At 42.1% G+C, this 19,160-nt stretch overlaps 1 protein-coding gene and 1 pseudogene across 1 annotated transcript; both read left to right on the top strand.

Annotated features, from left to right (window-relative positions):
* The first annotated feature begins 582 nt into the window (after window positions 1-582).
* LOC147867259 (uncharacterized) lies at window positions 583-1,844 on the top strand. The gene has a single exon (XM_087315046.1). It carries the CDS (start codon window positions 745-747, stop codon window positions 1,387-1,389), a length of 645 nt encoding a protein of 214 aa, XP_087171172.1. The 5' UTR covers window positions 583-744; the 3' UTR covers window positions 1,390-1,844.
* Window positions 1,845-10,229: 8,385 nt separating this feature from the next.
* On the top strand, window positions 10,230-12,634 carry LOC147867258 (uncharacterized; annotated as a pseudogene).
* Window positions 12,635-19,160: the final 6,526 nt, after the last annotated feature.

Below are 19,160 nucleotides of genomic sequence, written 5' to 3'. Positions count from 1 at the left end.
TCATGTGGTAAAACCACAGGATAAAACCCCTCACCTAACCCAAGTAGCTATAACCAGGGTTAGGGGGTTAGACCTTGGGTTAGTTAGAAGTAAGTAAATAGAAGTGTGCCAAGATAACCGAATGGATCTTGGAATGTATTACCATGGTGTATAAATACATTCAGATGAAATGGAAAATGAGGAGAGTTTAGAGGCATTTTACACACTTTGGTGGAGAAGACAGGCAACAATGAAAACACCAACTCAAGAAAAAGCTGAAACAAAAACAAGACGCTACTCCAACAGATTAGACACCACCACATCAAGAAGAAGGCGCCGCAACGCTGCCCCAACACAACAAAACGCAACAATAACAAGCTGAAACAACCATACCCAACACAACAAGACACAACAATAACAAGCTGAAACAACCATACCCAACACAACAAGACGCAACAACAGCAGGTCGAAACCAACATACAAATGACATCTCCAATACAGAACAACAATGCAACAGAATGCACCAACATGAATCCTGAATTTCTGCAACAACACCAAGAAAATCGTCAAACTTTTTAGATGGATCAACTAATACAAGCGGTATCTAACATAGCAATACAATCCAATTTGACTAATCAGGCCATGCTGTCTTTTTTCTCTTCGCAGACAGATAGGCATGCTAATTGCCCAGATCCATGAGTACGACCTAAATCCTTCTCAGGTCTGCCGTCTGAGGACATCCTTTCTTGGCTCGATCATTTTGAGATGGTGGCAAGCTATCATCAGTGGCCCGAAGCACGGAAAGCACTAGAGATGCGAACTTTATTAGAGGGCATTGCAACCACATGGTTCATACAGCAACCAGAGGAGTCCAAGAACAATTGGTCGATACTTAAATCCCTCATGATCGGGAATTTTGCTCACCATGACTCAACTCAGACAGCTCTACAGCAACTAGAGACTATCGAACAACAACAACATGAGCCAATAACACAATTCGCAATCCGATTACAACAATTACTTACTCGTGCAAATCCAACAATGCTTGAATCGATGAAGCTATTCTTCTTATGGCCACGGCTACGCCCAGAACTATATCGTCGAGTGCGCGACCAAGGCCCCAAAACATTTCAAGAAGCCATCCTCATTGCGCAACGCATTGAAGCAGCAACACAAACAGAACTCCAGATGAGCTGGTCATCCAATGTCAATTCCGAGAAGCAGTACAACAACAATGCCACACCGATGGAAATCGATATCCAGAATGCTCAACTACAAGCAAGAAGGAACTTGCCAACCTGTGATGCACAAGGACGACCTAAGTGTTTTTTTTGCAACAACTATGGGCACGTGAAGAAACACTGTCGAAAATGGAACAACCAAACACAGAAGCAGAATGTGCAAGTATAGTTGGCTGACAACAGTTACCGGGCCGACCTGTCGGAAAACTGAGTCGCGGGGTGTTGAAGGGAGCACAACCCCCGCATATACAAGCATCCACATCCTCAAGTTCTCCCGTGTGCACGACCATGGCCACAATTCTCAATAGCCCGCAGGAAGTTCTCTTCGATTCCGGTAGTAGCATATCTTCCATTAGCCAAGATCTAGTTGCCCGCCTCAATCTTTCAACCTCCAAAGCCCCCCCCATCAGGGTGTTGTTTGGCGATCACCAACGCCTATATAAGTTCGACACCACAGTTGCCTGCACACTCAAGCTAGGTTCCACCACAATCACGCACACCTTCTACGTACTTCCACATCAATTGTTTCCACTCACACTCGGATGTGATTGGTTCATCAAGAGCAGGGCCCAACTCGATTTCCATACGCATCGCCTCACATTACCACAAGCAAGTTCAGTTCCCCTGTTCACAAGCAAATGCAACCACCAAATCAGCAATGCACAGGTAGCATTAAGCAAGGAGGTTTGCCTAAATGCTGTCCACAAGATTTTAACTCAATACCCCGAGCTAATCAACTCATCTGACAAGCCCACTACAGTCTCATTTCCGGTCCAACATGTCATCAACACCGGAAGCACAACACCTGTCCGGACAACATCAAGACGACGTTCTCCTTTAGATCATGCACGCATCGACCAAGCAGTGAATGAGATGCTAAAAAAAGGGATCATCTCACCCTCACATAGTGATTGGGTATCAGAACCACACATGGTCAAAAAGGATGATGGCACATACTGATTTTGTGTGGACTTTCGCAATCTCAATCAAGTGACCATCCATGACCTTTACCCTCTGCCGAGAATAGATGACCTCTTGGACCAGTTGGGATGCTCAAAGTACTTCACCTCTATCGATCTTGCGGCCGGATATTGGCAAATTCCAATGGACCCAAGAGATGCACATAAGACAGCTTTCAGAACAAGTAGAGGCCTATTCCAGTTCAACAGGATGCCATTTGGCTTGTCCAATGCAGGCAACACCTTTCAACGGATGACAAATTCAATCTTTGCTGACCTGATCTCTGATGGTACAGTGCTTGTCTACCTAGATGACATTCTAATTCATACTTCCACATGGCCACAACATCTTCAAGTATTACGATCAATTCTACAACGAATACAACAACACAATTTGAAATTACAATGGAAAAAATGCAGATGGGGTAGCACACAACTAAAGTTTTTGGGCTACATAATTTCTGCCGAAGGCCTCCAGATGGACCCAAAGAAGACCGAGGCTGTGACTAATTTTCCTTGACCAACCACAATCAAGTCCTTGCAACGTTTCTTAGGCATGGCGACTTTTTCACTCCGATTCATTCCAAATATGGCCACCATGACAACACCCCTACGACCCTATTGCGAAAAGGCTCCAAGTTTAAGTGGACAACAGAATGTGAAAACAGCTTCATCCAATTAAAAAATACACTACACCACGCAGGTCAGTTGGCTCACCCAGATTTCTCACGCCCCTTTCTTTTGCAGACAGACGCATCCAATCATGGATTGGGAGCCGTCCTACAACAAACGGATGCGACAGGAGTGGAGCGCCCAATCACCTATATAAGTCGATCCCTTACCCCTGCAGAAAAGAATTACTCCACAACAGAAAAGGAATGGTTAGCAATCGTACGGGCTTTCACAAAGTTCCATCCCTATTTACACGGCACCCACGTCAACGTCGAAACAGACCACCAATCCCTAGTCCATCTAATTAACAAGCCCCACCCACCAGGTCACCTATTAAGATGGGCAATGGCTTTACAGGAGTAACGGTACACATTAACTTATAAAAAAGGAGTCCAAAATGTGATTGCCGATGGGTTGTCAAGAGTAAAACACAATGTGTTCAATTCAACCCTACAGTAGTCCAATTACCCACAACGATGGCCCAGATAGCAGCCCTACAACAAGCCGACGAACAAATACAACAAATCACCCACGGCATCCAATCGACCACAAGCAACAAGGTACACAACCATTTCCAGTTGCAAAATAATGTCTTATACTTTATACAAACAGGAAAAGAGCCACAAATCTACATACCACAAAGCTTGAGGAATTTACATATGCAATTTTTTCACGATCACCCGATGTCTAGCCACCTCGGAGTCCACAAGGTGTTGGACAAGATCCGTCTCCGATATTATTGGCCACAAATGCGTACAAAAATCACAACCTACATCAAATAATGTCACTCATGTCAACAAATTAAGCCACCCCATTCCAATGACGGCTTACTCTAGCCTATTATTGTTTCTGAACCCTTTGAATTAATAGGATGGGATATCATTGACCCCTTTCCCGAATCCCAGGCAAGAAACATGTATATCTTAGTCATATCGGAATACTTGACACAATGGACCGAAACCGCCGCAATTCCGGATGCACGAGTTGTCACCATAGCAACAAAGTTGATGGAGTGGATCATTTTCTCACATGGCTGCCCAGCTCGCATCCTGTCAGATCAAGGCCCACAATTTAGCGGAGAGGTATTGCAAGCATTAGCCACACAATTAGGCATTCAACAAATTTTTACCTCCCCATATCATCCCCAAACAAATGGATTGACAAAATGGATGAACAAGACGATTAAACAACAACTTACCGCATTCCTCGATCCACTACACACAACGTGGGACTTGATCCTACCATTCATCATGCATGCGTATAATACTTTGGTGCAGGCCTCGACTCAAATTAGTCCTTTTAGAGCACTATATGGAAGAGACCCTCGTTTACCCCCCGACATCAAGGTGGATTTGCCCAAAAAACATACTTGAACCGATGCCATGGATTGGTAGTTGCACTTGCAGCAGGTCCAACCTATCGTACGGACGAGCATACACAAGAATCTGCAATTGGCTCAGGCACAACAAAAACGGTGCTATGTGATAGGGTGTATAAGATAATAGATAGTTATACACTATATGAGGGCTTGACCAAACCGATTAGATGGAGTTGAAAATCATAATATATTATATAGCTCTAGGTAATTATGATTAGAGAGTATAACTCAAGAAACTAAGAAAAAAGATAGAGAAAGCGAGCTAGAAATAAGAATATTCTGATATTCCAACATCAAGAGAATACAAAGGAGACAAACTCCACATTGAACTAAAACCAAAGACCTTCCTCTTCTAAGACACTTCCTCTTCCACAAAGACACTTCTTCCTAACACTCCTCATCCACTCTTTGGCCTTCACTCTTAGCCCCCTTCTCACTAATATTACTTCTTCTTTTATAACCTTCCTCTTCTTATCCACGTTCATGCTATTTTTAGAAGCTTTTTATCTCCCTATTTTTAGCTATGACACATCAACCTTCTAATCGTCATATCTCCCTCATCCGATATCCAAATTAAGCGATTTAAAAAGCTATAGAAAGTTCTTTTTACAAGCTTTCTAATCCATATTTAAACGTGATATTTGGATAAACAACGAGGGAGTTATGACCATTCTATTTTTACTGTTTTTTATAGTCTGCGTTTTCTCTTTTTACTTTTCTCTTGGTCTCGTACTTTTACTTTTGACTTCTTCCCTAAGGTCTTAGTTCGTGTTCTTATCCTCAAAAGGTGAATTATCTATACTTTATATTCTCCTAATGTTCAATGGCTTAGATTCTAAAAACACTTTCACATTTAGCCCTCCCCCTTGTTAGAGGCTAAGCCATTTATGGCGAAGCACTTATTGGCAGTACTTAACAAACAAAAGCTCTCTCGCCAATCTCTTGGCTATAGACAATGAGAGAGATATAATAAAAAGAAAATAAAAAGATGTGAGTAAAACCCCCGCTAATCGGTAGGAAAAACCTCACACTCCTAGACACACCCACACACACATTGACAATTCCATCATCATCTTTCTCCTTGTCAACACAAAGAAAGAGGTTACCACAATCATTATGTCTTCGTTAACTCTCCAAAGACTAGTAGGGCCATGGGATACATCACTCTTGATAGCAGTAAGCATGTCAACATATAAATGAATCTTTCGAGCGAGCGCACCTTTTGCACAAATACTTTCAAAGCTTCAAGACTTGTCGGAATTGTCATCTTTGTAATTATGTTAATCTTTGAATCATCCACATGAAATCCTTTTTGGCACAACATATTGTCCACACTACCTTGTTTTGTATAAACAACCATTTTATCGACAATCTCATCTCGAGAAGGAAGTGAAAATTCATCTCGTTTGGTCGAATCATTCAAGGGTTTGAAATTGATCTCATTCTTCTTTGGAACCAAAACTATAGGTGACACACACCTCAAATCTTCCATCTTATAATTGGAACTTTCTTGTAACCATGCGTTGAACTCTTGCATAAATTCTTCCTTTTGTTCAACACTCAATTGCCGAAGCTTTGGGGAAATTGATACACTTTCCTTCAAGTTGATGTGGTATTTGTTGCAAGCTTCTCCTCTTATTCCAAAACACTTGATGAACACATCCTCCACTATGCTTGTGCAATGCACCACTCCACTATCTACTACAACCACCCTTGTTGAAGATGACCTACTAATAGGAATTCCCACTTTGTTTACCACAAATTCAGAAATCAAGCTTACTCTAGCACCACTATCAACCAACGCATCTTTGATGTGAAACCCTTTGATGGAGACGGGGATGGTGGGTCGTATGTCCTTTCGATCTTCTACTCGCACGATTCCCACATAATGCACAGTCTTCCGACTTTGGCGAATACTTGCAAGTCTCCCCCACTCATTTTGTAATGTGGGAGATAATTGGAGAAGTTGCGGCCATGTTATCCTTGGTCCACTTGAAATCAACTCATGCTTCAAATTGAAAGCTTCTACACCTTCACCCATAGGAATGTCCTCCATCTTGATCTTTCTTCTAGAGTGTCTCCTTCTCAATTTTTCCTCTTTCTCATTCTCCTTAGACTTCTTCTTTTGTCTTGAGTCACTAGATTCTCCTTCAACTTCTTTCTCCTTTTGCGAGGCTCTTGTCCTTTTCACAAGAGCTACTTCACAAGCACTATCACTATCATCAATAAAATTAAGAAGATTCACATTATGAGGAATTGTAGGAACCTGAGTCATTGGGAGTGTTACGTTTCCTTCGACTTCATTGTTGTTAGGTCGTTGTCCATTCCTTTGCACTTGATAAATGCCTCTTCCCATGCCTCTTTGTTGTCGATGAGGACATCTTGTTGAGATGTGTCCCTCCTCTTGACAAGAATAACAAATTACACCGTGATGCCCTCTAGAGCCACCACCATCGGGAATAGTGTTGTGAATTGCTTGGGATTGTCGCAAGTGGGTCATCACTTCATCAAAGCGCCGATTTACCAATGCCATGGTATCTTGTTCACTCCTCACTTGTTCAACTTCTTGGGATATACTTGTTGGGTTTATTGTTGTGGTGGTATACACATTTGGAAACACTTGTCCCCCATGCACAATTGAAGATGAGGCTTGAAAGTTGGCACGAGGCATCAAATTTGCACCCAAAGCCGTCATTTGGGGATCCCCCAAGGAGCTCATCATCTTCACTTGTCGATCATAAGCTTGACAAACTTGGATAAGAGCTTGAAACGATGTGGGATCCTTCAAGTTTGCTTCCAAACGGAAATACATATCAAGACCCATCTTGAATCGTTCCATTTTAAACCACTCGTCTTCAGTGCCGCCACGAAGACGAATCCATGTAGTCCACAAATCCTTGAAATTTCTTTCATACTCAGTGAAACCAATTGGTGATTCCATCTTTAGTCGAAATAGCTCTTCCCTTACTTCGGTTGCACTTCGTCGTTGAATATATTTGGCACGAAACTGGTGCACCAACAATTGATATGCTCCCTGTTGGTTTGGAGGAAGAGAGTCATACCAATCTCGAGCTCGACCATAGAATGTAGCTACCAATAAAGGTAACTTCTCATTGTCGGTGATGCGTCCAATAGAGACAGCATGATGCTCAAAAGATGCCAAAAAGGCACCCGCATCTTGTGTTCTTTCACCTGAAAATGCAAATTGCATAGCTAAGTTAATGTAATATAGTAACACAATTAAATGATAAGTTCTCCCTCCTATACGGAAAGGATCCACCCTCCCTGGAGCGCCAAAATGATAGGGTGTATAAGATAATAGATAGTTATACACTATATGAGGGCTTGACCAAACCGATTAGATGGAGTTGAAAATCATAATATATTATATAGCTCTAGGTAATTATGATTAGAGAGTATAACTCAAGAAACTAAGAAAAAAGATAGAGAAAGCGAGCTAGAAATAAGAATATTCTGATATTCCAACATCAAGAGAATACAAAGGAGACAAACTCCACATTGAACTAAAACCAAAGACCTTCCTCTTCTAAGACACTTCCTCTTCCACAAAGACACTTCTTCCTAACACTCCTCATCCACTCTTTGGCCTTCACTCTTAGCCCCCTTCTCACTAATATTACTTCTTCTTTTATAACCTTCCTCTTCTTATCCACGTTCATGCTATTTTTAGAAGCTTTTTATCTCCCTATTTTTAGCTATGACACATCAACCTTCTAATCGTCATATCTCCCTCATCCGATATCCAAATTAAGCGATTTAAAAAGCTATAGAAAGCTCTTTTTACAAGCTTTCTAATCCATATTTAAACGTGATATTTGGATAAACAACGAGGGAGTTATGACCATTCTATTTTTACTGTTTTTTATAGTCTGCGTTTTCTCTTTTTACTTTTCTCTTGGTCTCGTACTTTTACTTTTGACTTCTTCCCTAAGGTCTTAGTTCGTGTTCTTATCCTCAAAAGGTGAATTATCTATACTTTATATTCTCCTAATGTTCAATGGCTTAGATTCTAAAAACACTTTCACACTATGATAAGGGCCGTCAGGTGGTAGAATATGCAATTGGCGCAAAGGTCCTAGTCTATTTTCCAATCCGGCGACAAGGACTTAGTGAATCAATGATGCATCGATGGATTGGCCCTTTTACGGTCATCCGTTCAATGAGGGCCAACACCTATTCTCTCCGTCGAGATGCTAATGGACGGATTACCTATGCGCATGTGATCCGGATGAAGCCATATCTACTCCCATCCACAACTAAATCAGCCCATGAAGAGGAAACTCACCATGATGACCCCCGCGAAGAGGACTCCGGAAACCCTTCGGTCGCAGCCAGCCAACAAGACAACGCAGAGCCGCCATCACAGACGAACAAGCAAGACGACGTAGAGCCGCCATCACACACGAGCAAGCAAGATGACGCAGAGCCACCATCGTACACGAGCAAGCGCGACGCGTTCTGCCATAGCAACGCGACGGCGGTAGCTCCCACAGTAAAGGAGCAGAGACTCCATCAGACACAGTCAACATGCTTTGATTTTTTCGAAGGGGGGAGCTGTGGAGTCACTTGGTAAAACCACAGGATAAAACCCCTCACCTAACCCAAGTAGCTATAACTAGGGTTAGGGTGTTAGACCTTGGGTTAGTTAGTTAGGCTATAGTTAGTAAAGGGTTAGTTAGAAGTAAGTAAATAGAAGTGTGCCAAGATAACCGAATGGATCTTGGAATGTATTACCATGGTGTATAAATACATTCAGATGAAATGGAAAATGAGGAGAGTTTAGAGGCATTTTACAATATGTCAAGTTCAAGATTGTTTTATTGTAAATTACATTGTTTTTTGTCACTCTATATTCTTCATACATCTCAATAAACTAAAAACAAAAACTTGTATGTGGCTTATATATGTTATACCTCTAGTGTTTTTGGGTAATGTTTCCTAATTGTGTGTGCATTACTTTGTACTTTACATATTGTGTTTTCAATCTATGTGGCACTTGATGAAGCATTTCAAGGAATTTGCATATGATGTCTAATGTTGATTCATAATTTTGTGAGTCATCAATTGTAAAGCCGGTCATTGATCCTTTCTAGGAATAGAAACTATGTGTGCATGTATATTTTATATGTAAGGGTATTTAAAATGGGTGGTTATCAAAAAATATATTCTTAATAAGGGGTATTTTTATTAATTGTTTTTCTACACGAGGGTCACTAAAATAGTAAAAAACATACGTATAAGGGGTTTATAAATGATGTCATGAACGCACGTGATACAACCTTCTTATATATAGTGGAGTCCCTGGGGTTGGTGCCCGATTAGAATTGTGGCACAAGACGGCAAGAAGTGGAAGGTGAATCCACTAGTCAATGAGGTTGAGGAGGATTGGATCTTGTACGTGGTTGAAGGCAAGCCACTTGAGTGCTTAGAATGGGATCCTGCTGAATATAAGTGGAAGGGAGAACAAGATAAATCAATAGGTTTCTTCGAATACTCGACACGCTTAGGGAGAAAGTAATGTTGGCATCGTGAGAAGTGTGCCAACAAATGGACCCATGTAGTTGTCAATTTGGTCTTCATGGATAGAACCAGGAGCAGGATATGGAACTCATCCCTCCCCGAGCAAGTCAAAGTGTTTTTCTGGTTAATCACCCATCGGGTTGTTCCAACGGGAGAGTGGCTTGGGAAAAGAGATGGCATGAGTAGTTGCAAGGCCTGCCATGCGAGCTTGGAGGACATCGCACATTGTTTGTGGATCTGCCCACAAGCCCAAGAAGTTTGGCTGAGGAGCTTAAGAATCTTGGCTCGATTCGGGGTTGAGGTTCATGTATCGAGCGCAACAGTCACTTGGTTGGCCATTGAATCGGTTGCGTGGTTTCAAAGGTGGAATGGAAATAGTCATTCTTTAAAGGTGATGCAAGGGACTATACAACCAGCACAAGGAGGTTCATTCTACATACAGGAACGCTACATGGACATATGGTTATTAGTAGTCAGCCTTACAGTTTGGCAAGTGTGGGTATCTAGGTGCAAGGAGACTTTCTCAAGTAAGCGAACCCCCCCAGCCAAGAGTTTAATGATGATCTGGTTTAATCTGATTTCTATGTTACCAGGAGGGTTTGAAAGCCTTCAAGAGCCCTCAGACTCAAGTGAAGAAGCTACAACTCGGTTCCTTCTAAAATGGAGCGGTACTTCGATGTTGCAGATGGTGGATGGCAAAGCGAAGTGGAATTATCTATCATCACGGTGGTTGTTCCCTCCGAGTGTGCCTAACATATAGATGGGTGTTGCCATGAGAAGAGAGTGGAGGATGGCTATGCTGAATTTGGGTTGTATGAGGCTCACATGGAGGGTATGTTGTTGAGTAATGCTATGCTCATCGAATAATGTGGTGTTTTGGAGTTTTTTTGTTGTTTCCTTTACACCCGTTTTCTTTTCGACATGCAAGTTGGCCTGTAAGATATGAGTTGTATATTATCCTATGTACATTGCCTTAACTAATGGAAGTAGTTTTTTTTTGAAAAAACATAAAATAAAAGAACTATTAGATGTATCCTAACGCAAAAGGGGAGGCATGGATAATAATTTTGAAAGACACTAGTCTGAGGAGAGTGATTCATTCTATTTTTTGATGGTGTAGGGGCTGAAGCATACTTTCATGAGGGGAGAAGGAGAGCATACTGGATGTTGGTCATCGCGTCTTCCAATCTCAAGGACCTTGGTAGTAAAAGATGACACTGTTGATAGAAGACGAAGCACATTATCTATTTCTGACAAGGATGAGTGACGATGGTGTCGGGGGAAGAAGCATAATTTAATGAGGGGATCCAGACAGTAGTGTCATTATGTTTTTTGTATGTACAGGGCGTTGGTGGTCTACGACGAGAGGTGGTACACCTCCTCTCCTTGAAAGATGTAGGATTGCTTGCCTAATCAAAAGTTGATGCTTTCAGGCAAGGCAGTGACATGGGGAATTGAGAGTGAATGGACTCTAAAGTGGGGAATGGACAGTTTCTTTTTCGAGCCATTTAAAAATGAAGAATTTACTCATGAATGGGGCCATGACGGCATGCTTACATGGTATGTTGATGATGCAAGTGGTGTCTCAAGACTAGAGCTTGATGAGGGTGAGGTTTATGTGCTATCCACATGGATTAGGACTGGGTTTTGGGCAACAGAAGAAGCCCAAAAGTATTTAGACATTCAACAGGAAAGTTCTGGTTCTAGACTTGTGCATCATGCTCTCGATAAAGAACTCTTGTTCTCAGTCAAATTGAAGAAAAAATAGGTAGTTGCCTATGTTATCATTGATAAGGTTACATGCTTACCACTATGGGTTTCGATTCAAAAGTTCTCTTGAGAGATCGATGGAAGTTATCTAACTGGCAATGTGTCTTGATGCGATATACAAAAAGTGGTCATTACATGGTCCGTCCTATAGTTGATGGTAAAGAGGTTGGGTGTTTCATTATTGATACTGGGACAGGTTGTCTTGCGATCAATAAGAAAAAAGCGATGCAACTAGGCATGCATGGTTTTGGGGAAGTATATGCAACTAGTATTTCTGGTGGTGGTGTGATGAAGTCCCAATTTTTTTGAGGAAAAAGCTTGCAACTTGGACATGTCAAAATAACCAACCTAGTATTCATGGAGATTAACATTGACAAACTATTGAAGGAGGTGGATGGATTATGTGGTTTTGATTTGTTCTATGGCTATGTCATCGAGATGTCTCCAAAACATCGCACATTTTCAATATATGATCCCATGGAATATAAATCAATGGCAGTGGCGAAGAAGCGAAAATGGCAGAGAATGTTTCTATTTCACAATATCCCACATGTTCTAGCAAAGGTGAATGGAAAAGAGGTGATGCTCATGGTGGACTCGAGGGCAGCAGAGGCTAGCTTGATGTTTCCAAGCAATGTTGTGCAAGGTTTGGATGATCCTGAAGTAGATACAGCGACGGTATTCCGTGGGCGACGTATGATGGTATCTCAGGCCGATTATGGAAATGTGGGAAAGTTTGAGATTGGTGATCACTTCTTTCTAAGGGTTCTAATTCGATGGAGACATAGGAGGATCCTATGAATCTTCAGGTTGGAATTTATCTTGATCAACCAATGTTTAGACAAGAGGACAAAGAAATGATCCTATCACCGAGAAGGCCACATATAGTTGACTGTTTTTCAATTGATGAGTACATTTATGATGGTGGAGGTGGGTCTATAGGCCTGCAGAACGATGATGGAACAACTCTTCACGAGTCACGAAATGCCTCTAGGGCCTTCTATTCTTATAGGCAGTGGAAAGTACTTAAGATTCAACAAGGTCACAATTCAGTCAGGAGAGCTTATTCAGTCATGCATCTTGCTTGGGATTAACAGTCACTATTTTGTTCTTGACGCTGATGGTCATCTTCCAACCATATTCTTCTGTTTCAGATGATAAAATCAAGGACCAAAAGGTTGTGCAAATGGAATACTCTATAAAAGAGATGATGTTGGACCTTCAAGCAATTGGATTGGAGCTAATATTTTATATAGTGGAAGTCAATATCAAAGGCCACAGGTGATAAAGAGGTTTATTCGTGCTAAAGTGGATGCCTTCTCAAGGTTTATTTTGAAGGGTAGTGATATGGAACTAAGTGCTAAATTAAAAAGCCTATCACTAGATGCAAGCATCAGGCTTTGTGTGATTGAACCATCGAAAAAGCTAGATACTCAGAGATGTTGTTTATATGTTGAGTATGGTCTTCAATACATGCAAAACAAAATGCGAACATGAAGTTTTCAAACTACCAGCCATGGTGGACAACCATGTTGGAGATTGTTTTCACCTTTATATGTGGTCTTCTAGCTCGACGTAGCAAAGGCGTTATTGGCAAGGCTGAGAGTTGTATTCATGTATTATAATTATCATTATCTTGCCAAATGCCAAAGCTTATATTTGGTCTCGTTTTGGATAATATATATTTGTGGAGATGAAAAAATATTATGTACTATTTGTATACTGCCTCTGGCCTTTTATTTTTTTTATTTTTTTCCAAAAAAACACTACTTCGCATTAGTTAGCAAACAAAATTACATCATAGAACACCCAAAGTTCTTCTCACCAGCCCTCACTCTGGCCTTCCCACCAAAGTGGACATAGTCCCCACCTCATTTTCAACAAACGTATCCAAACAACTCCAATAACCTAATAATTTGTACCATATCTATACAGATTTACAGCACCTAGATGCTGTTGGAAACCAGAAACAACCATCGGGGTGCTTGGTAGTTCCATTGAGGCCCTGATGAGGATCTGCCCACCATAGGAGAATTACCCCATTTCAGCAAGAACTTTGATCGAGATCTTTCAGCTGCATCAGATTCCCCCTTGATTGAGTCGTATCGTCCCCGCAACCAAGATACCAACTCAAACCAGATATTTAATAATACCTCACCGCTAGGGATCTTTTGTTGTTGAAAAACAAATTTACAACGGTTGGTCCAAATGTGCCAGACCGATAAACAAGACACCATCATCCATATCTCCTCAAAAAATTCTGAGTTAGTGCCATGTCGAACTCCAGCCCGTTGAAACACCTTGCCATCCTGCACTATAAAACCATGTCCGTGGGGATTTAACTGTTCAGCCCAGCCTTCCCCTGTTAACTTCAGCCCTTGTACGGACCCCCATACAACTCTCCCATTCACTCCGCATGTTGCCACTATCCTGAGACTTCTACCCCAAATGTTAATAGCCTCGCTGCAGTTCCAAAAACAATGAGGAATTGATTCCAAAGGGTGTCCACAACTTTTGCATCCAGCCTCACCACCACGACACCTAAGCCACTCCCCCACCGGCACCGCTTTGTGACTAAGAAGCCACAACCAAAGCTTTATTTTTTCTGGCATATCAAACGCCCATAGCCTCCTCCAAAACGACTTCAACCAGTCATCAGAAATGCCTTTATCCTTCCAACTATTGCGAGTTAGGCCAGCACCCATCAATTTAGAGCCAATGATTTGCCTTCCTAGCTTGGTAATGTACTCGAAAAACCGTTCAAGTTTGTCTGTACCCGGTTTCTGCCACCACAAACCACCCAAACCAGACCCCCTCTTCTTCATTCAACCTAGCTAGACCATCAACAGCCTTATCTATCAAGTGGGTAACCTTTTCCAGCCTGCCGGTAAATCTAGGACTTCCAACCAGACCCTCCCTTCTTCTCCTTTTGAACTCCTCCCAGTCTCTTACTGAACTAACATTGTACCCTACCATTTTCCCCCATGGCAAGTATTTTTTCTGACCAAGCATCATACCATCATCACTTCGAATCCTGGGGTTCCAAAACAGAGGTTGACGGAGTTGTTCCTCCATTGTTTTTGGCTGCATTAAGACCAGCCCCTCTCTTAAACTTGACCAGGCCCTCATTATGGTGCGGGCCACCCTATCCTCCATGCTAGTAGGTTCTTTTAACGTTAGGCCTGGACTGAACAACCACCACATCTTTGCCTTCCAAGGGCCGCCATTCCTCGGACTCCAGAGTTCAGCTCTGTCTCTAAGAAGCAATTTCCACAATTCTGGTCCAGGTTGGAGACTTCGCACCAAGAGCTTACCAAGTAAAGCCTTACTTTGGTGACCTGGATCCACCATCCCAAGTCCACCTTGACTTTTTGCCTTGATCAAAAAACTCCAGGCCACTTTAGTTGAAGCAGTCTCATGGTCTCTACCCGACCAAAGGAACCCTCTCACCATTGCCTTAATATTTTTTATGCACTCTTTATCTAACATCCAGCATGCCAACGAGTGCCACATGGTGGCCAACAAGATATGGTTTACCACAACCACTCTACCTGCAAGGGAAAGCTTTACTGATGCCCATAACCGAAGCTTTTTTCTGATTTTGTCTTTCACTTGCTCAAGTTGCTAATTTTTCTGAATCTCTATTCCCACCAAAAAGCCCAAATACTTAACAGCCCTTCCATTAGGAACCCATTGAAAATCAGCATTAGGTTGCCAATTCGGCCAAGAGTTTGGACTTACCCAAAACCCTCTACTTTTGTTCCAATTAATTTTCCCACCTGATGCTTTACAGAACAACTCAATTTGATTTTCAGCCTGCTGTAAATTAGCATCATTGCCTTGCAGATAGAGCATGGTGTCATCTGCATACATGGAGTCCAACAAGTCCTTACAAGCATGTGGGACAACCAAACCTCGAATTCCTGCATCCGGTCTATTTAAAAAGAAAGAGAATGCCTCTGAGATAAATAAATAAAGGTAGGGGGCCAATGGGCACCCCTGTCTGACAGACTTGCATAATGGAATTGATGGGCCCCGTTGCCCTAGTACCAACACCCTACTCAAGCTTCCTTTGTAAAGCGCCAACGCAGCTGCTCTCCATTTTGAGGGTAGTCCCAACCGCTCCATGACTTTGTCTAAAAAAGGCCATTGTACTCTATCATATGCCTTCTCAAAGTCAAGCATGAGGCATGCAATATGTTGATTGGTTTTCTTCGCCAGGGCTATCGCTTCCCAAAAGGTCAACACATTATCGATTATACATCTATTTTCCATGAATCCTGTTTGTCCAACATTAATTAGCGCATGTAAGTGGGGTTTGACCCTCTTGGCCAGCATATTAGCAAAAATCTTATAGATTGTGTTGAGCAACGTAATCGGTCTCCATTGCCTCACATCTGATACTATACCCTTTACCTTAGGAATTAGAAATATTAGTCCCTCTTTAAAATGTTCAGGGAGGTACCCATCATCCCATGCCTCATTTAGTCCAGAAACCAGGTCAACCTTAATTATTTCCCAAAAATTTTCATAAAAATCTTTTGATAATCCATCATCTCCTGGACAAGACGTTCTACATATACTTGCCAGAGCATCTGACACCTCCTCTTCCAAGAGTGGCCCTGACAACTTAACTTGTGCAACCTCTGAAATTCTTGGTTGCATTCCCTCCAATACAAATTCTGCCAGTGAGGGCTGGTCTGGGAGATTATAATTATTTGATAGTAGCCCATTATAGTGAGATGTGACTGCCTCCATGATCTCTGATACATCTTCTGACAGTGAACCATCCTCCTTGATCAATTTAGGAATGAAGTTACCAATTGTGCACGGTTTTTTAAACTTAAAAAATTCTTGGTTCACCTTGTCCCCATTCCTACTCCACCAAGCTGCTGAACTCCTGAATACCATCTTATTTCTTGACACAATCAGCCGCTGTAGTGTTTCTTTGGCAGCCTCCAAACCTGATCTTGACCAAAGACACTTGGGATTTTTTTGGAGCATTCTTTGGGCAGCCGCTATCGATCTTCTTAGTCTCACCTCTCTTTCCTTAGATCTCTCCAATCTATTTTTAGTCTCTTCATGCAAATACTTTGAAGTTTCAATAATCTTTCCTTGAAGATTATCCAAAGCACCACAACCAACTAGATTATTTTCCCATATACTCCTTATCTTACTTCTCACCTCCACATCCTCAAAAAGCTTATTACTAATCCTTAAGTTGCAGTCCCTTTTGTTCAGCCTCTGAGTGACCAACGTAATCGAAACCGGCATGTGATCAGAGTAAGCTGAACCTGCGATGATTTCAACATTGCTGCCATATTTTTCCAGTTCCGAGCTTATGTATATTCTGTCTATGCGAGACATACAATAGCCATTTATATTACAGCCTGCTCTTGAGAAGCGTAATGAGCTCCGAGGCTTTTTTAGTACATACCAAGCATCTTTCACTCCCATTCTGCCCATCAACAAATCCCATGCAACTAGCTCTGACCCCTGCACCGCCGTATGCATGCCCCCCACCTTGTCTTCTGCGTGCATAGTCATGTTAAAATCCCCTGCGAGGATCCATGCATCTGCCATCGGCAATCCATCAGCCAATTGCCTCCAAAAAAGGGCCCGCATCACTGTCGAATTGGGCGCGTACACATTTATTATTCCAATGATACGTTGTTGCCATCTGATTGTCACATAGATGGCACGTCCCTCCACGATGGTGCCTTGGCCCACAACAATTATATCTGGATTATTCTTAATAGATGTACAAACACCCCCTTTTCTACCATGCTCACCTTGCGCTGGGGACCAAATAGTATGCCAATCCCCCGCTAGAGGATTGCCAATACTCGAGATTCTGTTCGCACTCAAATGGTGCTCTTGCAAGAGCAAAATGTCTGGGATCCCCCTAAAGCTAGGGGATTTGAACTCTTGGCGGAGGTTCTTCCTCTCCAACATACATTTGCTACCGCCTAGACCTTGTATGTTCCACGTGATTAATTTCATGAGAACAATTGTGAGGTCTCCCAAGCCGGACATAGTCCCTCCCCACTAGCCCATGCCCAACCTCCCGACTTGATCCTCTCCCATCCTAAAACAACATCTTGCCTTGTAGCTTCAGCCATTTCCTCCTCATGGAAGTGCAACACCTCATCAAGAGGGTCTATCATCTCCTCTAGGCATAGTAAAATCTGTTTTTTAATGCAAGAATTATGAAAACTCCCACATATCATTCCAGCATTCAACCACATCAACCTCCAATTATCTCCATTCCAATTGATAGGTAGGCTGCGAAAGTATTTGTGTGCCTTGACTTCTATAAAGTTGGAGATCCGTGGCATGTTACTAGTTGTAACCTCTAGGTCTGTTAGATCAAAAGAGAAGCCTATAGCCGGCATCTTGTTTCGTTCAGCAACAATTACATAAACCCTTAGCCCTAGAGCTTCCCCTTGTGACAAATCTGTCAGTCTTGTGAGAGCTTGCTGACTAAACCTATATCCCTTGTCCAGCATGTCCCCTTCCAATATTTTTGACCTAACAAATTTGATTGGAACTCTAACATTTGCCTCCTTACTTCTTTCTCCCACTGCTTGCAACTTAATTTCAGGAGCGTTGGGTGAGCTTTCTTGACATCTCCCATTACGCAGCCAGTCTTTCATTGCTCTCAGTCCCATACTTCCACTTTTACCAATAGAGGAAGGGGAGCCCATGGTAGATTCTTGTCTAAGTGTTCCACTTTTTAACATGACCTCGGGTGTACATACTTACCACCTCTTCAACAATAGTTTTCTTTGAATCTTGTGCTAGGTCCTCCTCTTCTTGCAACACTTCAAAACAATTTCTCAAATCTGCATGAGGTGTATTCGTGTTTACTTCTCGTTGCAAGCCATTTTTCCGTCCCGAAACATGAGTCCAACCATTTGCACTATTGTTCGCCTTCTCAGCCCCAATGAGGTTGCTCAATCTTGACTCCCTTATCGGTTCTTGCTTATCTAACAGCCCAGTATCCTTCTCCCCCCTTACATTTCTATTAATCTTCCTTGGACATTCCTTGGCAATGTGACCCTTTCTTTTACAATAGAAACATTGGCCAGGTAAACCCTCATATTCCACCTCCACATCTATCAATCTTCCCTCCACATCATGCACTCTAATTAGGGAGGGAAGTGTGGACAAACTTTGCACAAGCACCCTAATCTTAGGGGAGTCTCGGATTTTGTCTACCATGGATGCCTTGGAAGGACAAATTGTGCCAATCTTCTCCCCAATATTTTGCATCAACGGATATAAGTGTCGAGGCAGATTAGGGAATACCATAGATATCACCATGGGATTACCAATTTTCTTAGCCTCATCCATAACATTGAAATTAGCATGCCACTCCAACAACAAAGCTCTTCCGTATTTGAGTTCTACACATTTCATATTGATAATTTGCGATACATCACTCCCTTCGTTCACTTCAATGTGAAAGAAATTTCGACCCATATTATCCACACGCTTTATATGTGGGACCTTATCCATTAAAGCTACTTGTAGCATATCACGGACCATACCTCTGTTGGGCCTACCACCAAATAGCTTACAAATGAACAAACATTTTTTTAATCTTTTGATCTCGGC

The sequence above is a fragment of the Azolla caroliniana genome, unplaced genomic scaffold (genome assembly GCF_043228905.1).
Source record: "Azolla caroliniana isolate FFs.n. ecotype wild unplaced genomic scaffold, voAzoCaro1.0.p SCAF_2, whole genome shotgun sequence".
Taxonomy (NCBI): domain Eukaryota; kingdom Viridiplantae; phylum Streptophyta; class Polypodiopsida; order Salviniales; family Salviniaceae; genus Azolla; species Azolla caroliniana.
Note: the sequence above shows the minus strand (reverse complement) of the source record. Positions and strands in the feature narration are given on the sequence as shown.

Coding starts and splice junctions, on each gene's coding strand:
- LOC147867259 (XM_087315046.1), top strand. CDS start 745: ATGGTGGCAAGCTATCATCAGTGGCCCGAAGCACGGAAAGCACTAGAG.